The sequence below is a fragment of the Artemia sp. Qi Xiang Cuo genome, chromosome 11 (genome assembly GCF_049724085.1).
Source record: "Artemia sp. Qi Xiang Cuo chromosome 11, ASM4972408v1, whole genome shotgun sequence".
NCBI classification, from domain to species: Eukaryota; Metazoa; Arthropoda; class Branchiopoda; order Anostraca; family Artemiidae; genus Artemia; species Artemia sp. Qi Xiang Cuo.
In genome coordinates this window covers 71,523,915-71,547,552 of record NC_142804.1, presented here as the reverse complement: position 1 = coordinate 71,547,552, position 23,638 = coordinate 71,523,915, and the positions used below count along the sequence as shown (strand labels likewise).

General features: G+C 34.4%; 1 protein-coding gene across 1 annotated transcript in view; it reads left to right on the top strand.

Annotated features, from left to right (window-relative positions):
• Positions 1-23,638, top strand: part of LOC148947306 (peroxidasin-like) — a 170,545-nt gene that overhangs the window by 85,360 nt on the left and 61,547 nt on the right. The window contains exons 9-13 of the mRNA XM_089096565.1: positions 1,471-1,594; positions 5,097-5,379; positions 10,940-11,086; positions 16,185-16,418; positions 22,177-22,384. Of these exons, the coding sequence (XP_088952691.1) occupies positions 1,471-1,594; positions 5,097-5,379; positions 10,940-11,086; positions 16,185-16,418; positions 22,177-22,384 (996 nt within the window). The remainder of the gene's footprint in view (positions 1-1,470; positions 1,595-5,096; positions 5,380-10,939; positions 11,087-16,184; positions 16,419-22,176; positions 22,385-23,638) is intronic.

The window sequence follows — 23,638 nt, the reverse complement described above, 5'->3', positions numbered from 1 at the left end:
TGTGTAGGGGGGCCCTTGCTCCAAAAGGTGCGGCTCAGGACCCTAATTACCGTATAGACACCAATTCAACGGGGAAAAGTAACTTTGTTGGGTGGGATCACAATTCATGTAATTTAAAAATTAAAAAACGACTTTTTCTTCCAGTTTTTATACATAACTCTAACTATGATCTAAAGTATGTGCTACCTGCATTGGTGTATCTTCAAACAAATTGGAACAATAGATAATGATGCATGGAAGATAGATAACTTTACGTCCAAAATCATGCCCAAATCATCGGAAAAGTTGCTTGTTTTGGACTGTATGTAGAAATATGTGGAAGCCGATATTGAGTACACGAATAAAATTTGCTTTTTAGATTCCTATAGTTTTTTTCCCAACTCATTGAGTGAATCAATTCATGTGCAGAAAAACGAAGACGGCACCAATACTGTCCCCCTTCTCTAGCAACAATTTCCAAATGATTCATATGAGTTGTTAATGGTCAAGGGTATCTATCCGTATAGCCATTTTCGCTCCACGTCGAGAGTTGCCGAGGAATCTATTCCTCCAATTGAATCGTTTTACGACAGTTTTCACGATCGTAGTTGCACCCCCGAGGAATATAGTTTTGCTAAAAAAGTTTGGGCAGAGGGAGGGTGTAAAAATTGGTTTGACTACTGCAGGCTGTATTTGACGAGTGACGTGTTAACCGTGTTATACATTAAGTGTAAAAGCTCGAATAAAATCTATAAGGACTCTAATCTTAATCCGGGTTACTACTTTTCTTCGCATCATCTAATGATGGACCTTATCCTGAAAATTAGTGGGTGAAAAATTGGGCTAATCACTGACATTTATCAGCATATGTTCATCGAGAGGTTAATGAGGGGGGGTTTTGTTTTTCACGGGGACCGTATCTTGGAAACTGGTCCAACAGGAGAGAAGACGGGAACAAAATCGAATGCAGTTTTCCTCGATATGAAGCTTCTCTACCCCTCAGCCATGTCCCATTATGCATTACCTTGCGGCGACTATAAATGGCTCAATGATCCTCAAGGTCCCCATTTCCTCAACATTAACAGTGTTGAGGAGAATGGCCCGGTTGGATGGTTTTTTAAATTGATCGAACGATACCAGTCGAGCTTCACGATTCAGTAAAGGATTTTGTTTTCCCGTGCATCAATAGACCTGTGACTAGGGACTCTTTGAGTCCTCGCAATAGGCGTTTAGTCGAAGTGGACGGATTGCATTGGGCACCTTCAAAACAAAAACTTATTGCTGACCTTCTGCCGAAAAAAAACATAGTTGTACATCATGTAGCTTTAAAATAGATGCGCAACAACGGTTTCAACGTCACAAAGGTTCAACTAAAACTCGAGTTTAGTTAAAGACCCTATCTAAAAACACTTGTTGACTCTTTTGTCGAAAAAAATTCTGAAGCAAAGACGAAGGCTGAAAAATAGATTTAGAAACTAATTTTAAATTCAGCTTTCGGCAAAACGTGTGTGTTCGCAATAGAAATCGTTGTGAAGTCGTGACCGATCCCAAACAATGTGCTCGAATTATTGACAATCCCACTTACACTTCCTTCACAAACATTGGCTCGGATAGGGTACGTTTGAATAGGAAAAAAAGACGCATTGTTTTGAATAAAAATATTGATGCAGGCAGTGCTATCTTGGAGATCTAAAAAAATCTCAAATTGTAATTCTACTTTAATATGGCTAGGGTACAGTGGCCTGAAAAGGGGCAAGTAGAGGTCTGCTACGGTGACACGGATTCTCTACTGTTAAAAGTAAAAACTCCAAATCTAATTGATGATTTGGCGCACGGTTAAATTATCAGTTCCCGGTTGGACTACCCAATTGGGTGGTGTGTCATTTACCAGGAAATTTTTAACCGTGGAGCACCAAAAAAGATTTTATTTTTTAACTTTTAACCCGGACGCGACTGTATTTCCCGTGGTATGTTTGCAGGTCCGAAGGTGTACATTATGCAAACATACGACGAGGAAATCAAGAAACGTTGCAAAGGAGTACCCACGTACTATGTGGACAAGAATTTTGACATGAACAATTATAGGAATTGTATTGTTGAAAATACAATTCCACGAGCCAAATTGTTGGCAATTCGTTCTCTCAACTACAGGAACTTTACTGTAAATGTAGAAAAAATAGCCATGAGTACCATTTCCGACAAGGTCTATGTTTGTCAAGACGGTGTGACCACCCTCCCCCTTGGTCACTATTTAACTTCAGACCGGATCGAATGTATTGCCCATAGGGAAAGTCTCGGTTTAAATAAAGTCCTGTAAATTATTTCCTAAAAACCTTTTGGGGGGGGGCTCGCGGCCTTTGGGGGGGCCTCGCGGTCCAGGGGGGGGCGGCCGCCGCCAGCGCGGGGGGCGCACCGTCACCAAAGTTATCTTTTTTTTGGGCTTAGAGCAGATTTTTTTTTTGTAAATGTTTAAAGTGCTCTCTATAATTTAATGTTTTTTTCTCTATAAATAAACAAAAAAAAGTGTTTTTTCTCTGTACCCAGGTAAATGTTGTATTTTTTTATTAGGAACAAATATATAAAAGTGTATTTTTTTTTCAACTTTCTGTTACTTTTTATGCTCATATAATAAAAGAAAAAATATGAATTTTTTCTCGTCTTTGTCTTCTTCTTGAAGAACAGAGTTATAGTAGGGAAATTATTTAGTCATTAGACAATTAGTGTTAACAGTTAGTTGTCCAGGTGAACTGCTGAAAGGAACTGGCATCTATTTAAAACGTCGTCTAGACCGTGTCTGTGTGGCTCCCCATTGTCATGCAAAACAACAGTATTAAATAATATAACTAATATTTGTGATAAAATGTTTGAAGAAAACCCGAAAAAATATACGATTGCAATTGTATTTGGCATGAGTCACACGACATAATAGAAGAAAGTGATGCCTTGGGATTGGTGCAGATAACAGTTTATGCATGAAATTGATGTTTTAAACATAATTGAATCAAACTCTTGGCTGATCATTGACGATCTGGCTGAATCTATTAAGCAATGGTCTAAGGACATGCTGCAATTGTTCACTGTTCGCTCTCATCATGAACAGATTTCCGTTATTCTGGTTCTACACAATCTCTTTCATCAGAGCAAATGTATGCGAACACTTGCTTTGAACTGTACCTACTATCTTATGCACAGAGTTGTTCGTGATTCTCGTTCCTAAATAACACTAAATAAGAAAATATATACTGTTGTCCCGAAATTTATTCTTTCGGCATTAAATCAGGCACATAATGAACCCCGTAGTTATATCCTATTGGATCTTAATAAAAATATAACTGAGGATCTGCGTCTAGTCACAGATATTTTTAACAAGGAAATTAGAGTATATCTGCCTGTGACCGCTAAAAGGATATATAAGTCGCTATAATAACACTGAAGAAAGTAAATTAAAATAGGCATTTGTTTTCAGTTTTGATCACATGAACAACTCAGCTTAGAAAAGCAATATTCTAACATGATATTGACAATAATTTCATTACTCTAATATATTAAGATTGTTTAAATTTGACCGAGGGTAAAAGTCAACTATCAAATGTAGCTAAACGGCAGGAAAATAAATAACGTTCATGTTTACGCACAGGTACTTATAAAAAGACATGACAGAATTTTAAATGGAAGCGACTTCTTCAGGCAGGCAGTAGCTTTTTCTCAATTTTATAGACAATAATTGCAGGACTATTAAACAGTTTTCTCTAGAGAATGGCAAAACCAAATAAATTGACTCCAATAGAACTCGCTCTCTCACACGTGAAAAACTTTGAGGACAATCTGAGTAAATTTGATGACAATGAAACTATTGATGATGATAAAAACTGATTTTACTTCAAGATGCACTTCGTCGAGTGGACAAACACATTTGATCAAAGTCCACTGCTGCTGCTGCTGATCCAAAAAAAGAATCATTTTCTCAAAAATTTGCTGCTGCTGCTGGAATACAATAAATGAAGGATGACTTGTATTCAATTTTTTTTAATATGGGAATTCTTAGCCCCATAACATATCGTGAAAAAATTAAACGACTCCCGATTTATCTCTTGGATATTGATGAAATTCAAGCTGGGAGCAATTGAGTAGTAATTATAATTCAAGGAAAAAGATATAATGTACTTGATTTAATGTATGACATGGTTACAAATCGTAAAGGACTATTATCATTTGACACTCGTCTATACAACTTTCTAAATACATTAAACTTCCCCAAAAGTCTTATTGGCAATAGAAAAATTCTAAAAAAAATTGAATGAACGTCCGTCACCATCAACAACATTAAAATATGAACTTGAAGAAGAAGAAGATTTCAATTCAATTTTAGAAAATACTAGAACATCACTGATAGTGATACTACAGCGAAGACGTATCAAGTCAGCGTCACCACCAGCCAGTACAAAACAGGGTCGTGAACGATACACATCTTGGATTCATTCAAAATTGTTGAAGCTCAGAATTATGCTAATGAATATTTTGGTGAGGCGGGGATTTTAGTTTCCACCTCCCGTCTTGCCAAGGTCAAGAGTGTTTGCACTAATATAGTACAAGACTATCTACAAAATGAACGCATTATCAAAATGATAATGCAAGCAGATCTCCTGACTCTAGATGAGCTTCAAAGACGTCACAATACAACGTACAAGTACATTCTACTTGCAATCAGTGTTTTTAGTCGCTATGCATATGCAATTCCATTGCGATCAAAGAGAGGTGTTGAAGTTGCTTAGGCCATTGAAAGTGTTCTCGAACAGGATTCATATAAAAAAATTCAAACGAATCGCGGTAGTGAATTTGTTAATCCTCATGTTGCAAAAGTACTAGAGAAATATAGTACACTGCTCTATCATAGTCACATTCCTATAAAGGCTGCATTGGCCGAACAATTGATGAGAAATATTTAACTTTTAATTTCAAGATAGTATACATTAAAAAATATGCTAGCTTTTATTCATGATATTGATAAAATCATTTTGATTTATAATCAATGGCCTTATTGATCGCTGTCCAACACTACGCCAACTGAGACTTATCATACTGATCATGATACACTTTACACCTTTCTTAAACAATAGTCCAATGAGAAAGCATTACAGATGAAGAATAATAAATTAAATGTCGGCGATACAGTTCGACTTAATGAAACAACTCATGTTTTTGAAAAGGATACTTTCTTGTGGTTTACAGCATTTTTTAAATTGGAGAAAATTAAAGAAACGACATCAATGACTGATCGCCAGCGTTATAACAAATATGAAGAGATTCTTTGTGGATTTTATGACTATAAATTACAAAAAGTTAAATATTATAGTGAAATCTCTCAAACTGAAAAGATATTAAAGGCACGTAGTCGCAGGGGTAAGGAATAGTTACTTGTTCGATGGCTAGGATACAACTCTGATTTTTATTCTTGGATTGCTGTTGAAGATATTGACAATGCCCCAAGATTTCTATGTAACTTTCATGTCCAACGTTTCCGATCCTCTCTACAATGACTTGAATACGACAAGTGATTTTTGGACAAAACTCTAACCCGCCATCAAATTTGACGGTGCATATGAAGTGACTCTTGTCGACTGTATTCTCAAAAATACATTTGACATACTGAGAAAGGATCGTGAGTATGATATAGACATTATACCACTCAATAGCAATATGAATAGGATGGGCTATACTAACTATGAATAGCTTAAAGCACTTAAACCTAGTGAATATCTTCATGTCAAAGTGAACTATATTGAATATAATAGAACGGGGGATTTGTGATGTATAATAAATAGAAAAATCTCATATCATAAGGAAGGTAAGTTCCATTTTAATTATTCATTGGAAAATAATAGGATTTACATTAGCTCACCTGTCGACACTTAAACAAATATTCTCAATGACAATTTGAGAGATGCTCTTGGCTTTAAACAGAATATGATCCATGGAAAAAATGCTGGCGCCGTTTACGGGATGGATCAAGATATTTTTGCTGATTATCCATCTGGTTTCGCCTCGGAATCTAGCATATTGTTCTATAAATCCTTTGTGTAAACGTCGAAAGTCGGCAATTAAAATGCCCCCCTCCTACATGTTCTTGAACAAAAAATATCTTATGAACTTGCTAATCCCTATAATATAAAGCGTCTTCTGTATTTTCCTGTCAACACTTCATATTTGGAACTCTGTCAGTTAATACTGAGAAGTGAATTGGGTGATCCTCTAGCCATAGAAAAACGCTTAGCTGTGATTACATGTCATTTTTGACCCATTGTGAACAACGATGGTACAATAACCTAATATGAACAATCGAAGAATGCAATTTGTCTGTCCCAATATTGACTGTTATCTCGGTGCATTGAGTCCAAGTCAAATGGTCAGTGTATTGGACTAATACACGGGTTATACTACAACATATTGGTATAGTGTTTGCAGTTGGTTTGGTATACTCTTTTTTTCTACACTACCGTTTGAAAGAAAATATCTCTGTCCTTCTGCATCCAATTTTGCATCCTCAAAACACCAGGACTGGGGGTCGGACAAAAGTTTAAAGAAAAGTTTTAAATACAATATTATATCATCAGCAAGAGTTGTTGGTGAACAATAAAAATCTCGACAAAATGGGGAGGGATTGAATAGTATGCGTTTACGTCAATCACTCATCAGTCTCCCCCCAGGAATGAAGAAAAGTAAATCAAACAGTACTTTGAGAAATAAAACTACGAAGGCCAATAAACAGTAACACAAGAAAAGCAAAAAGATTGTTGGATCAAATAAGGAGTTCTTCTCTTTATAGGACTTATGTACCCCACAAGGAATCATATCCATCAGTCATTTCCTCATTGAATCTATTCAATTCTGAAAATATTGATGTCAGTTTCAAGTATGGCTACTCTGAAAAATTTCATCCTCAACACCCCGTATTTTACAAGACAAACTTTCAATTATTTTCTAATGAAGACTATTTCAGTGATTTGTCGTCAAAATTTATCGATTTAAATGGTCTGGCGAAGAAAAAGTCAGATAATACAACTCCAAATGTCGGCGATGGTCTCTCCTATGAAAACTGTATTCTACACAACGTATTCAAGCAAATTAATATATTTATTAATGGAACATTGGTGAGCACTAGCAATAATTTATCAAACTATGCATACTACATAAAACTTGTGATGATGACGCCGAAAGCGTACAAGGAGCTTAGAGAACAATCATTACGCTATGAATATCAATTAGATATTGATACTGACGGTGAGTTGACTACTGCAGTCACCCAGGAGTATTATCTAGTTGGAAAATTAAATTTAGAGATATTCAATATATCACAATGGCTTCCCCCAAATGTCAAGATTAAAATAAAGTTACAGATGGCCCCATCGAATTTCATTTTGAGAAAAACACTTCCTGCAGCACCCGATGCAAATGTAATTATCACATCGGCAATTCTTCACGTTTGAAAACTACAAGGTACTAGCTCGGTTTCATTTACTATGGAGAAGCTAAGAGCAAACTTCAGCCACCCTAAAATTCTTGTCCCCCATACGATCAACAATAACCGTCTCATTTCCAATGATCATAGTAGTCATTGCGGGATATCGATTGTATCTGGAGCATTCACTTCAAAAATGGCTGTTTCCGGTTTGACGAGTGTCAGTGCCGTTGTATCCTGGACTGAATCCCCCCATGATTTTAATTTTTTCGATCTATCTAGCCTCGTGTGTAAAGTGAATGGTATTCCACTGTACACTCTATCATTTGACAAAAAATCCTATAGAACTCTGTACGAGTTGAAAATACAATCCCTAGATCATGACTCTTAACTATTTGAAAATAGAATAACTGAGTAAATGTTTTCAAAAAATCAAGGGTCTTTTGTTTCTAATTTGTCAGGCACGCAAGTTATGACAATAATACGAACAAGGAATATACGTTTAGAGCGTATATTTGCCGATGCTCTCACTGAGAGTATCATACTAATATCATTGAGTCAATTCGAAACCTTTTGTGAAATCACCCCCGATTGCAGTGTTCTACTAGACCTAGCAACATGAACACAAAAAAAATAATCAGCGTATTTAGTATGGATCCATACATGTCCCATTACAACTCATATTGCATACCCTCGTACTTCATTGAACAAAATACAAGTCTTGAAAACACCCTCATCATTGTTAATAGCAGTACATCAACTTTGAAGACTAGTCATTGGCTATACATCTTTCAAACAGAAAACAATATTGAAGTGTTTTATCTTATTGGTCTATCATGTAGATTATGCTTTCGATATATTAGCAACTTTATTGAAAGCAGTAGGACAATCAATATTCAAAATCAAGGAAGAGTACAGGATTTAACGACCAAGACATGTGGCTTTCATGCACTACTCTTTTTCATGTTAAGATGTATTGGCTGCACCTAAAAGCAGTTTCTAAACATTTAAGTTGACTTACCTCGATTGAACTAATTTATATTGGATAATATAATTACAATTTTTTTTAATTTTTATTTTTGTTTAATTAGTTTAATTTTTTACATAGATGTTTGTTATTTTGTTTATTAATAAAAAAAAAAATTATATAAAAGATAAAACGAATTTTATACTCTTTTATATTTAATCAAATAATATGACTGTGTTAAAGACGCATATCGCGGGTCGATTATTTGAATTCTCAGTGTACTGATCCTGATGTAGTGCAATGTCAGGGTCACATTTTCTACAGTAGAGTGTGACTTCACTCTTGTCATATCTCTTTGTATAGTCAATGATTCTCTTCTCATTCATTCTATAGAATTCAAATTTTTCAATTTGCCTATTTGAAGCAATATCACAAACAGCATCCTCAAGCGTCGAATCGCCTTCCGGCACTGCCAAATAAAAATCAATGGGTTTATAATCCTAACACTCAGTGTCTTCACAATGGTGAACTATAAACCATGGTCTTTTGTTTTTCCAACAGTTTAATCGTTGACCCGGCTCCTCTTCCCAGAACAATCTAAAACCCTGATGAGACCAATATCGTACCAATAAACTAAAATCGCTGTTAGGATTCTTTCCAATCATACCGGGATATGTATTCTCTCACTGATTACATTTATCATAATGGCAATTGGAGCCTAGGTGACCTCTAGGATGAGAGTCACAAACCTTTTCAACACAGGAATTACAACCCTTAATTTGCACAGCATATTCTTTATGCAATTTATACGGGTTGCATAAGCTACACTTTTCATCAGGCTCTTCAATCATTGTTCAATTCTTACATGATGACCAGCTGCCCAGTGAGTACATACATAACAGACATGTATGGAACATTTCGTCATGTGTTGACACTCTCACTGCCACAATGAAACTGAGCTAGCAACAACAAAAAATTTTCTGAGAGAGAAAGAGAGGAGTAAATCCTCCTTGAGCACCTTATTTCTTATGAAAAAAAGTCCTCAATTTCTAAACTAACGTTTAAAAGCATATCCACAATATCATTTTGTCATGTCGTGATCAATATTTCAATAAATTGTGTAAATGTATTTGGAACACAATATAGAAGCTTCATACAATAGTCTAATGACGGAGAATCAGTTTTGATTATATCTACAAGCATTTCTCGAGAAAATATCTTCTTTTGAATAGACAACTCTAGAAAATCATCGTCTAGAACTAAAAATGTTTACATAAGAACTAGATTCCTTATGATTCGATCTTTCTCGAAACTGTCCATTTTTTTTTAGTCCTAACTCTCTCACGATCAACTTCATACTAACCAGAATCTATTTTTTCTACTCTAGAAAATATACACTAGTCTACTATAGAAAGAAAAAATACCATTGATTTAGAAACAGTTTTATTGAACATAATTACAATTATAATAATCACTTAAGCATTTTGTTCTCATCAATATATTTTGATAGGAAAACTAACGCTGATCGAAGTTTATTTATATGGAGAATATTTACTTTTCCAGCAAAAAACAGCTGCTCCTCCTGCTTAAATTTGCTTAATGATATCACGTATCTAGCATACATAGTGTCACATTCAAGACATAGTCTACAGCCAGCAGTTATTTCCACAGCTAAATTAGGTACTCGTATATCGTTGCTGCTGCTGCTGTCGGTTCCATCATTAATCTCCAATAGTGTAAATGCACCACTCATTTTTTTCTCCACTAATATCCTTGCAAATAAAAACTATTCTCTTTGAATTCAATTCTCTTACTAATATGAATTGTAAAGAACACTATTCCTTTTATTCAAATCCCAATCACCAATCAATCCAATATCATCACCAATACTCGGTCCTCTTGGCAAAGATGGAATGACCTTTAGAGTAGGACCATGAGAAAAACCTGTTTGGTAAGGAGACGCCATAGAAGTATAAGGTAACAAAAAGATAATTGCATAACAGCAAAACAAGACATGCTGGTTTTGGTTTATCACTAAAAAAAAAAGACATGTATATACCTTGAACTAGAAATTGCGTAAATCTCTTGGCAAAGATGTAATGACCTGTAGAATAGGACTACGAGAAAAATCTGTTTTACACGGGGAATTCGTAGAATTATAATTTAACAAAAAAATAATTGAATAACAGCGAAACAAGACATGCTGGTTTTGTTTTATCAATAAAAAAAGTACATGTATATTACATTAACTAGAAATTGCGTAAATCTCTTGGCAAAGATGTAATGACCTGTAGAATAGGACTACCAGAAAAACCTGTTTGGTACGGGGGCGTACGCAAAACGGTACTTAGATAACTACTCTTATGATCAGTGGTAAATAGAGTAAGAACTGAAACTTTGTCTTGTTTATCAGCAAACAAGATTTGGTTGAATTCTTAGATATTTGAATTTTTTGTCTTTCTTTCATTTTGTCATCTTATGTGAAATAATTTATCTATTTAGGGATGTATTCTCCAGTTATATTTTTTTTTTTTCAGGAAGCCATGGCGATAACCTACGAGCTAATCGATTCCCGAACGCCAATGCTCGCGCTATTGCATTGTCAGCAGAAGTATATGATACAGCTGTTAATAACGTTTTAAACCACATCAAGCGAGTTGGAAATATTAGTTTCAGTACAACAGGTAACGTTTGACCTTAGCAAAAGAGAAAATTCTGCAAGCACAGACTGAATAATGGGAATCCCGGGTGGTATCTTTGATTGAAAGTAAAATTTTCTTCTTTATTCCTGGAAAATATTTGGAAAGGAAAAAACACCTTTGACCATTGATAGAGTGAAAATAATATTAAATAGAGTACCAATAAGCTCAGTATATATGTATACACACACACATATATATATATATATATATATATATATATATATATATATATATATATATATATATATATATATATATATATATATATATATATATATATATATATATATATATATATATATATATATATATATATATATATATATATATATATATATATATATATATATATATATATATATATATATATATATATATATATATATATATATATATATATATATATATATATATATATATATATATATATATATATATATATATATATATATATATATATATATATATATATATATATATATATATATATATATATATATATATATATATATATATATATATATATATATATATATATATATATATATATATATATATATATATATATATATATATATATATATATATATATATATATATATATATATATATATATATATATATATATATATATATATATATATATATATATATATATATATATATATATATATATATATATATATATATATATATATATATATATATATATATATATATATATATATATATATATATATATATATATATATATATATATATAGTACCGGAAGGCCGGTTGAATTTTATGTCACCTTTCATGTAATTTCTGGCATTTTTAAGTAACCTTTGGCATAGTTGTTTGTGTCTTGCAATATTTCTTCTAAAGAGGTCAATTAGATTACGAGAGATTCAATAACTTTAGGGATGTGTAAGGTGTTCTTCAACAGCTCCATCGGGGTCTAAAAAGTACATTTGGCCACGTGAAAAAGCCTTCAAATCACCTTCATGGGTTTTTGATGAATGTACCGCAAAATTCATTTTGTGATGAATTTGTCCTGCTACTTTGAATACTAAAACACTACGACTATTGATTGTTCGATCATTGCTTAAATTGAATGAAGCTAAAGTAAAGCAGGAGTTCAAGTTTCGAATTTGTTTGTGAAACCCTTTATAGAGCAAGTGACATCCTATAAAAGGTCAACCCAGTTCATTTGGAAATTGCGGAGGTCACAATGCAATTTGACCTAGCAAGCAGCAATATCCAAGTAAATTACCTTTGTTGTCTACTCTCTTCTCAGGAAAACGGAAAACTTCACAGTGAATACATATAAAATTGAACGGTCCCAATGACTGTAATTAATACCTGCGTAGTTTATGTCATCTCTGCAGGTTTATATTGGGTTTTGCACCACAGTTTGTTGGTGTCAAAAATTGCGGTGGCGTTGCTGTTCTACCAACAACGCCATATTTCTTTCTTCCATATTTCTTTCGTAATATTTTTTTCTTCTTCACTTTTATTTTTCACCCGTTCTGATTCCCGCTGTCGCTTTTTTTTCTAACAACACAATTCTTCGTTCTTCATTTTCATTTTGGACAGTATCAGAAGATACTTTCGGGTGTCTTCTAACCACACAATTCTTTGTTCTTCAGTTTTATTTTTGACACATTTAATTCGTGCGGCATTCTTGCCGTCACTTTTAATCATTCTACATTTCTCGCATTTTTTTTAACCTTTGGTATAGTTGTTTTTTCCTGCAATATTTCTTCCAAGAGATCCATTAGGTTACGAGAGATCTCATAATATAAAGCATGTACAAAACGTTCTTCAATAGCTTCATCGGGGTCTAAAAATTTGCGGTATTGCCGCCGGGCCCTGGCACTCGGTACGCATCAGGTTTGTGAAAAATTGATTCTCTAGGTGCACATTAGCATTATCATCACGCCTTCCTTTAGTTCTTAAATCATGAGGTGTCATTTTCGTTTTTTATCCGTTGTAATTGTCGTTGTCGCATATCTTCTAAAAGTTTATCTCATTGTTCTTCACTTTCGTTTTTGGTTCATTCCGATCCTCGTTCTCGCTTGTCTTGTACCCGCATATTTCTTGGCTGTTTACTTTCAAACCGCATATTTCTTTCTTCTTCCATTTCATTTTCGATTCGTTATCATTTTTGACCCGTCGTTATCATTTTTGGCAATTGTCGTTATCGCAGGTATTCTAACGGCATATTTCTTTGTCATTCATTCTTGTTTATCATTACTTCAAAAAAATTTTAAATCCCCTTTGCCTTAGCTGCTCGGATTGGTCTTGTCATATTTGATGGTCCATGTTGTTCTTTTTGTGATTTACATTTCTCGGGTCGTCCTCTTGATCTTGTCTCATTTTATGGTCCATTTTGTTCATTTTGCTCAATTTTTAGTCAACGCTTTTTTCCCCTAAGCATTATGAAACTGTTTAAAACTCCTTTTATAAATAGACTCACTACAATTGGCATTTTATTCCTAGCTATGTTTCTATTTGAATTGAGTCTGTGAGTCTTTTTGAGTCTGTGAAGGATAAACAGGAAGAAGGAATTATTTTATTTAATGCATGAGACGTGCAACATTACGCAAGATCACAAATGACACTGAGTAGCTAAAGAAAAAGTAATGGAATAAGAAACAGGAAGACTCACTTTGAACTGTAAACTAAAATGTTGCACAACGAAATCTGCAGTTATAAGAAAAAATAAAATTACAATGGAATGAATGAACGAGTTAATTTAGCGTGTGTGAGTCTGTGAAGGATAAACAGAAAGAATAATTTTTTTATATATATGACACGTGCAACATTACGCAAGATGACAAATGACACTGAGTAGCTAAAGAAAAAGGCGTGGCACAAGAAATATCAAAAATCACATTGAATTACAAGCGAAAATGAAACTTAAAACCAAGGACTAAAACGATAATTATGAAATTGGGTAATTTAGAAATTTCAGAAGTTACAATGGAATAAAGGGGCGTGGTATTATAGCGTCTGTAAAATGAAATGTCTGTAGTGATTTAAATAATTCCGGACAGTTAAAGCAAAAGACAATGAAAAATGTCTAAGGTAATGATGCACAATAATGAAGCATAACAAGATATGCGGCCAGGAAACTTGTGAAAACAAGCTTCACAACGAACCCCAAATGAAATTAGTGGACAAAAAAACCTGTGTTAAGAAAATAAGCGACAGGGATGATCACATTGAATAAACTATAAACAACTATTATAATCATATATAGACATATGTAAATTATAACCACAAATGAAAACTTTGGGAAAAGGCGGGCTACTTAGAGCAAATTAAAAATGCCGTTAATACAGAGTTTCGAATCTTTTTTGTGTGCGTGTTTTTGCCTTATAATGGTCTACGCTTGTGTAATTTTAATTGATTATGAGTCTTACTATCTTTATTTAAAACCAAAAATAAATATTGATTCTAGTTGCCAGTTATTAAATGAATTAGAAAATGGATTATTTTTCAGAGTAGACCCTTTAACTGTCATGATGAATATTTTGTTTTCAAAATTCCTATTATTTTGATCTGACAACGGTGTCATCATAGTCATTAAACAGATAAAATTTCTGGAATGAATAAAATTTAATATTCCGATTCTGTTCTTTTAGGCTTTGGAGGGATGCCTCCCTTTGGAATCATGCTATTTTATGATGTAAAAAGGGAATAAATAGTGAAAACTAGCAAAAATAAAAATTTATTGTAATGTTTAATTATGAAAGCTTTACTTGACAAACCAAACAGAACATGCAATAATTGGATTGATCAAATGTGACAGGAAAGTATTTAAAAACTAAGCAAGCAATCTAGAATAAAAATAAAACTCACCTAATTTTGAAGTTATCCCTCTTTAGATAATATAAGTTTTAACTTAAAAAAAAATCAATGATGTTCGCTAAATTTGACAAGTTTAATAGAAAATGAAGCATTTTATTTGAGTAATACTGACAATTATTTCCTACCCAAAGACATACTCAAAAAAAGTCCAAGTGTCTTATATTTGATTTAGAACAAGATGTCATAAAAAGTTTTGTGTATACATTATTAATGTTTTTCCATGGTGCAAGAGGTGCTTTATGACCGAAGAATTGGGACAAAACTGGGTGCAAAACTGAATTTTCACAGTTTGGTAATTTGTTGTAGTATACCTTGCTTCTAATCAGTTAGCTTTGGCTACCCAAAGTTAAATATGGAGTTGAAGAATTTAATTTAATGTAGGTGACATTATGGTTAAAATAAATTTATGTAGAATGATTATCCTGTCACCGAGTGAAGAAGACGTGGGAGTTAAACAAAAAATAAGATACTCTAGTAGATTCTAGCTTTAATCCTCTATTGATTTTTAAGGTTAGATTAAACAAAATAGAAAAGGGAAAAAAATGGCCAAAAGATACACGTTGAATCATGGAAAGAAATTTTAATGAAGCCTAAAACAAAAATGTGACGGCCGAATGCCACAAAATGAATATTTCACGGAATTACAAAAGTACAACTTATACGTATCAACTTGTAACAAGGCAGACAGACAGGTAGAACTCAGTACTAGCAAGAAAGAAACCAACAACACGAACAACAAAAATTTACAATTCCCAAAAAGAGAAGGAAGAACAAGCAAGAACAAAAAAAAGAGGTAAACTAGACAAAAAAACAAATGCAAACATTGATGATAATTATCAAATAACTTACCAAACATCCGAATAGCCTTCTACTCTAAAGTCAAAGAGCCATCTTCTTTCCATTCTTTTTAATACGAACAAAGATGGCAATTCTTGTTCTAGTTCAGATAAATGTATTTATTCGCAATGAGAGAAAGCTGATATCTAGTAGCGTACTTAATCTCATTCTTATAAACGGGAAAATTAGCTTGTTCCTAGCTCTTGATAAACGGAATTCTTCAAACAACTTAATTTTTCAAATAAAAAAAATATTCTTACATTTTTAGGTGTTTTTCCCACATTCCCCCTCCTCCGTCTCTCTCTCCCTCCCCCTTGATTTCTCTCTCCCCTAATAATTTTTTTTATATATTTATGATTTATGATTTATTGTTCTTTATTTTAGGTTTTAATTATATTGAATCTCTAACCGGACGGGATTTGGAACTTTTAGCCAACTTATCTGGATGTAGCTCACATCGATCTCAGCCAGATTGTTCCGAATGGTGTTTCCATTCTAAGTACAGAACAATAGATGGTACCTGTAACAACATGGCAAAACCGACGTGGGGCTCATCATATACTGCGTTTAAAAGGCTACTGCCAAACGCATATGAAGATGGATTCAATCAACCAATAGGTTAGAAAATGATTTCCACTAAGTGTATAAAAATAGCGGCACTGGTATCCTTTTGATTTTTGACAAGACATAATTTTAATAATGACACATTTGCAACTTTATCTGGATGTAGGTCACATCGATCTCAGACAGATTGTTCCGAATGGGTTTCCACTCTAAGTATAGAACAATAGATGGTACTTGCAGGGCCGTATCCAGGATTTGTTTTCAAGGGTGGGGGGGGCTACAAAAGGATTTTTTAGGGGGGGGGGGGTATAAAAAACTTTAAAACCACATTAAAAATTTATTTAAATTCATTTTTATTACATTTTTCCGAGTCGGACTCGGAAAAAACTTTTCCGAGTATTTCGGAAAAACAAATATTTCGGGGGACCGTATTTCCCCCTCGGTACAGCCTTGGGTACCTGTAAAAACATGGCGAAACTGAAGTAGGGCTCACCATATACTGCCTTTAAAAGACTACTGCTAAATACAAGTGAAGATGGTTTCCACTAACTAGTAGCTTAGAAAATAATTCGCACTAAGTGTATAACAATAGCAGCACTCAGTGGCCTATTCAAGAGTGGGTTTAATCCCGTCACTGTTATCATTTGTGTTACAAAAATTATGTCCTGGATATTTTGAAAATTCGACATTCTGCTAAATAAGACGCCATTTGATTTTTGACAAAATAAAATTTTAACAATGCATTTTTTAAAATGCGTAGTATGTTTTAAATTCAATTTCGAAATGTGTAGTTTATTATTTGTTCTGACATCTGTGTCTTTTTACATATATTGTTCGATGTTTCATTTTATTTATTTAGTTTTTTACTTTACAGAATCGTATGAACCCTAAGCTCTAAAAACTACCATCATTAGATAAGAGTAAAAAAAGAGAAGACTTTTTTTGTCTTAGCCCTCATCCCTTTAACCGATTTTTGTAACACCTTGTAAAAACTAGATGTCAGTGGTGTCTCGATGGCTGTACAACTGAGCAATCAAATATTATTAAAATGAAACATAATAGGATCGATATTAAATACATACAGTAAAAACTTTATTATTATTTTTTCCTAAAATTCTACCATTTTTTGTGTACGCAGAAACATTGTAACATTATTTAGAATATAAACCATTCAATCAAAAACGAATGCTGTGTCGTAAACGACGCAGCATTCGCACGGGATTCTGACTAATGGACAATTCTTCTGGGCTTGGTATGTTTTGATGGGCGTCTTTGGGCTGAACAACCTCTTCCTAGCTAATTTATCTATTATGGGTTGCCTCCCCGTAGTAGCATAATATTGTAGGCATGACTATATAATGAGTCGGAGGTAATAGGCTTGAGACTGTCTGTGCAGGATTTCTATTCTTGTTGATAGAAGAGCATCGCCAAGTGCTGAAAACCATGTTGTGACCAAGATGGGCATGTTGATAGATGAGCATCGCCAAGTGCTGAAAACCATGTTGTGACCAAGATGGGCCCAGGATTGCACAAAGCCTCCATTCATGGAGGTCCCAGGGACTTCTTGCTGTCCAGTTCTAAGCCGGCTTAAGCACTTTGGTTTAGACTTGAGAAGATATGTGATCCCGTCCTGCACTGGTATCCGGGATCATTGCTTTTCCTGAAGTCAAAATACTTTCAATGATTTAAAGAACATGAAAATTCGAACTTGGAATGTTACGACATTAAAAAATGACTATCGCATCGACATTTTGACTGACGAATTCAGACGATTCGAACTGGATTTATTAGGAGTTTCAGAAACTCATATCCTAGGGGTAGGAAGCATGAAATTAGGTGATATAGAATTGGTTTACTCAGCCAGGAAGGATGGGGTACATAGACAGGGAGTAGGGCTCATGACGAATAAGGAAGCTGCTAAGTCTTATTTAGGCTGGGAAGGTATTAATAATAAAATACTAATTGCTCATTTTATGACTAAAAAGTCCAAGGTATCAGTTATAGTAGTATACGCCCCTGTAGAACCGACTGACGGAGATACTAGGGACTCAAATGAATTTTACTTACAGTTACAGGAGCAAAGAGACAGGGTCCCAGGTAGAAATATGATGTTATTACTGGGAGATTTTAACGCCCAGGCTGGTAGAAATAGGGATAGATGGTATCCCAGTCTAGGTAAATTTGGTGTAGGAAAAGAAAACAGTAATGGATACAGACTTTTGCAATTTTGTAGGTATAACAATCTAGTTATAACCAATACGGTGTTTGGTCATAAAATGGCTCATAAGTTAACATGGTATTCACGTGATGGTAAGACAGCAAACCTTATTGATTGTGTTATACTAAACCGAAGACTGGCAGGATCAATACAAGATACTAGGGTACATAGGAGTGCTGCTATTGATGTTAAAAGTAAAGATCACCATCTAGTAGTGTCAAGGGTTAATTTAAAACTTAAATATCGGAAGGGTAACTACTTTTCGGGAAGTTATGATGTTGGTAGACTCCAGGATGAGAATTTGAGAGAAACTTTCCAGGAACAGTTGAATACTAAACTTGAGAGTTCAAAATTTGATAATGTGGAAGATGGTTGGAATAATTTTAGAAAAATAATTTGTGAAGTTGCTGAAGGTGTATTACGGAAGAAAACTAGAACTGCAGCTAAGAATATTAGTGAAAAAGCTTTATGTTTAATAGAAAGGAGAAAGGATTTGTACAAGAATTATCTGAGTGATAAATCGAATGAAAACAAAAGAAAAGTAACGAAAGTGGAGAAAGCATTAAAATATGAAGTAAGGAGGTGTGAAGTGGAGGCCATGGATAAAATTGCCGAGGATCTGGAAGATGCAGCAAGACGGCATAACAGTACTTGTAACCGGACTTGTCCCAGTTAAAGATAGGAAGGGGGTCGCAATTAGCGATAAGGAAAAAACTAAAGAGAGATGGGCCGAACATTTTGAGAACTTGCCTGCTTAACCGAGATAGAGTTGCAGGAAAAGATATAGAGGAAAATGAAAAAGTTTGTGATACCTTGGATGTGAGGGAAGATTTGTTTTGTGAAGAAGAATTAGCGACAGTACTAAAAGGGTTAAAAAATAATAAGGCTCCAGGTGCTGATAGTGTGGTAAATGAGTTTCTTAAATATAGTGGCTCTGAGGTTAGAAATAAGTTACTGAAGATTATGAATATGATTTTTAAAAAGGGAAAGAAAACCTTAAATAAGCCACTTTATTAGAAAGGTGATAAAAGTGAGTGTGGTAAATATCGAGGCATTAGTCTGGTCTCTGTAGGTAGCAAATTTCTTAGTAATATGATACTTTTTAGACTGAGAGATGCCATAGACAAAGTTTTAAGAGAAGAGCAGTGCAGTTTTAGAAAAGGTAGAGGATGTGTCGACCCAACTTTCACTCTTAGGTTATTAATTGAGAAGTGTCTGAATTGTTAAACACCTTTGGTGCTCATTTTTATATAATATGAACAAGCGCTCAATTTTGTTGAAGGGAGCGCTTTAGCAAAGGATTTATCTTTTTGTAGTACACCAGACAAATATATTAAAGTGATTTGTGCTATGCACAAGAATACCACTGCTGCGGTTAACGTGTGAAATGAGATTAGCAGTTGGTTTTGTATTACATCAGGAGTTAAGCAGGGTTGTGTTCTATCCCCCTTTATATGGATTATTTTGAGGGACTTCGTTCTAAGGAGCACAGGAAAGGCAATGGGAGACCACGGAATCAAATGGGGAGGAAAAAGTCTCCTGGATTTGGATTGTGCTGATGATTTAAGCATCCTAGATGAAAGTGTGAGCAAAATGAATGAAGTTTTAGAGGTTTTGCGAGTGTTCAGAGTGATAGAATTGGTTTGAAAATTAATGTTAGGAAGACTAAGTCACTAAGGCTAGGAATAAGTGAAGATGAAAAGGTGACGTTGGGTAATGAAAAGATTGATCAGGTGGGCAGCTTCACTTACCTTGGTAGTATTATTAGTAATGATGGTGGGAGCAGTGAAGATGTTAAAAATAGAATAGCCAAGGCTCAGAGTGCTTGTTCACAGTTAAAAAAAAGTTTGGAAGAATAGGAAGATAAGTCTGCAAACCAGTATTAGAATATTAGAGGATACAGTGATGACGGTGGTCAAATATGGCTCTGAAGCATGGACGCTCCGAAAAGCGCGTGAAGATTTTCTAGATGTTTTCCAGAGAAATTGCTTAAGGATTGTTCTGGGTACCCGGCTAACTGACCGTATTTCAAACAATAGGCTATACGAAAAATGTGGTTCAAGACCGCTCTCTAGGGCTATAATAAAAGTAAGCTTGAGGTGGTTAGGGCACGTTGTGCGGATGAAGGATGACAGATTGCCGAAGATTGTTCTTTTCGGCCAACCATCTAGGGCTAAACGGAAAGCAGGTCGTCCCCGTCTGGGGTGGGAGGACTTCATAAAGAAAGATTTAAAGGAAATGGGAACTTCATGGGCGGGTGTAAAAATGGAGGCTTTGAATAAATTGTGGTGGAGGAGGAGCGTGCGTAGCTGTGTTGGCCTCAGGCGGCTTGGTGCCGCGGTGACTTGTTAGTAGTAGTAGTAGTAATCAAAAGACATGGAGAAACGCCATTTATAATAGACAACTTGTCAAACTTCTTTTGAGTTCTTTTTTAAAATTATTATCATGAGCAAGAACAAAAAGGTTTTAATTCACTATTACTTGTATCAACCTTCAAATTAGTATACCGGTAGTAAATAGAAATTAAATAAAACTGGCTGATTTTTCACAGTATACACAATGAGTCTAGAGAACACATTTCATTGGCAGTAGTTGTTCCGTTGAAGTAACACACATCATTGTCGCATCATGAGTAAATGACGGTGCAGTGATCCTGGATCCAGAATTGCCCCTCCTCCTTGCCCCCAAAGCGACGCCCCTTTTAATCCATAAAATTCACACTTTCACAATAGTATTTTATGGTCACCACAGTGTCACAGTTTCTTGTTGATGAGGGGGGGGGATAAGGGAAGAGGACTAAGAGCCAAGAAATTTTCTAAGAAGATTCAAAATTGAAAAAGACTTATTTTTACCTGTCATCTGGAAATTAAAACTTTCGCTTGATGTATTTCTGAAGCTTAGCTATTCCTTAAATGATGTCCCTCCTCCAATGCTACTCGATTAAGCCTGTGAAATTACAGTTGTCATCTTATGAACTATAAAAAATTTCTCCCTAGGGTGGACGAAAGATCGAATATACCATGGATTCATCATCTTATAATACTATCTACTACATCTATATTACATCTACTAATACACACTATTATCACTGATGACTGGAAAATACTAATACTAATGACTGGATACTAATACTATCTTATAATACATCTACTAATATACACTATTATCACTGATGACTGGAAAAACTCTACTGGTACTTGCTAAACAAGCAAAATACTAGTGAAAATTATAGATTATAGTCATCATCTTATGAACTATAAGAAAATTTCTCCCTAGGGTGGACGAAAGATCGACTATACTATGGATTCATCATCTTATAATACTATTTACTACATTTATGATACAACTACTAATATACACTATTATCACTGATGACTGGAAAATACTGATACTATTATCACTGATGACTGGAAAATACTGATACTAATGACTGGATACTAATACTATCTTATAATACATCTACTAATATACACTATTATCACTGATGACTGGAAAAACTCTACTGGTACTTGCTAAACAAGCAAAATACTAGTGAAAATTGTAGATTATAGTCATCATCTTATGAACTACGAGTATAAGAAAATTTCTCCCTAGGGTGGACGAAAGATCGACTATACCATGGATTCCCAAAGCCAAGTGCTCGTTTGATTTCAACTCAAGTGATTACGACTGAGAAAATAACAGAAGATGAGATTTTTACTCATATGCTCATGCAATGGGGTCAGTTCATTGACCATGATCTTGACCTAGCAGTGCCTGGGATAGCCTTCGAAAGTTTCAGTAATCGCATTGACTGTCGATCGTAAGATACAACTTTTCTCTTTTATCATAGATGTTAATAATTCACTACCAAGGATTTTTATCTATGGGATTGGGGGAAAGACCCAACAAACTATGGGAAAACCATGTATTACCCATTGAATAACCAAAACAGGTTTTATTTATTTATTTTTTTTTATTAGGAGGCAGGCTAGGAACCAGTCTTCCTCCCCATGATGCTATAGCCTTGCAACTAGGCAGTAATAATTATGCGTTCAACTAAAAAGCCTTTTTTTTGGGATGAAGGTTTTCTTTTTACTGGTTTGTAGTTACGTAAGACTTAGTAAAATTATGAATGAACTCAAAATTCTTCGCTGGTGATAGTTGTTTTTAAATAAAACTATCTTTGTAGAGATCATTTCCTAATATTTTCCCTTATATAAAAGTCTATTTCTAGATGTAGGAATCTACTCTTAGATGTAAATTTGTCCTTAAATAACATAAAGATCCAATACTAAGAGACGCCAGTAAAAAAAAAAAGTCCACCGTGTATTATTAGGGAACCCAAAGCAGGATCCAGGGTTATAAACCCCCTGCCTCTCCCCGTGCCTTGTGAATTTATGCAAATTTTCACTGATTACAATTCTAATCTAGATATCATGGAATAAAATACACCATGTAAGTTATTTTGTTTATTAAATGACCCTTATTCTACACTGAAACTTGTTTCTATTGATTCTGAGTTTCTTTATTAGAAATTTCAGCCCAATATTTTAATTTATGTAATCAAAATCACTTGTTTCGGCACTATCAAAGTTTAACAGTATCTTAGACCACACTGCATTTCTATTTATATATAACTAGCCTACCCGTCGCACTTTGCTAAGATCTCAAAAGAAAGAAAGTACAAGGAAAATACCCCCGGACTTCCCCTGTGCATAAAACTCCCCCTTCACGGAAAATTTCCCACGGATGATTCCCCCTCCAATGCGGAAAATTCCCCCTACATTAATAACGATAATTTTTTCAATTTAAATACATTTGAAGAATTCCCCTCAGAAAACTACCACCTTCCCCAGAAAATCTCCCCTGACAATTTCCCTTCTTTGGGGAATTGAGTCCATAGATCGAAGAACATGATAAAGCAGTGAATCCATAAGTACGAACATTGATTATGCAAATCAAAATTATTTCAATATGAAATTCTCCCCCTCCCCGTAGAATTATTCCCAGGAAAATTCCTCCCGTACAATTTCTCATGGGAAATTCCCCCAATGTCTGAAATAACGATAGTAGT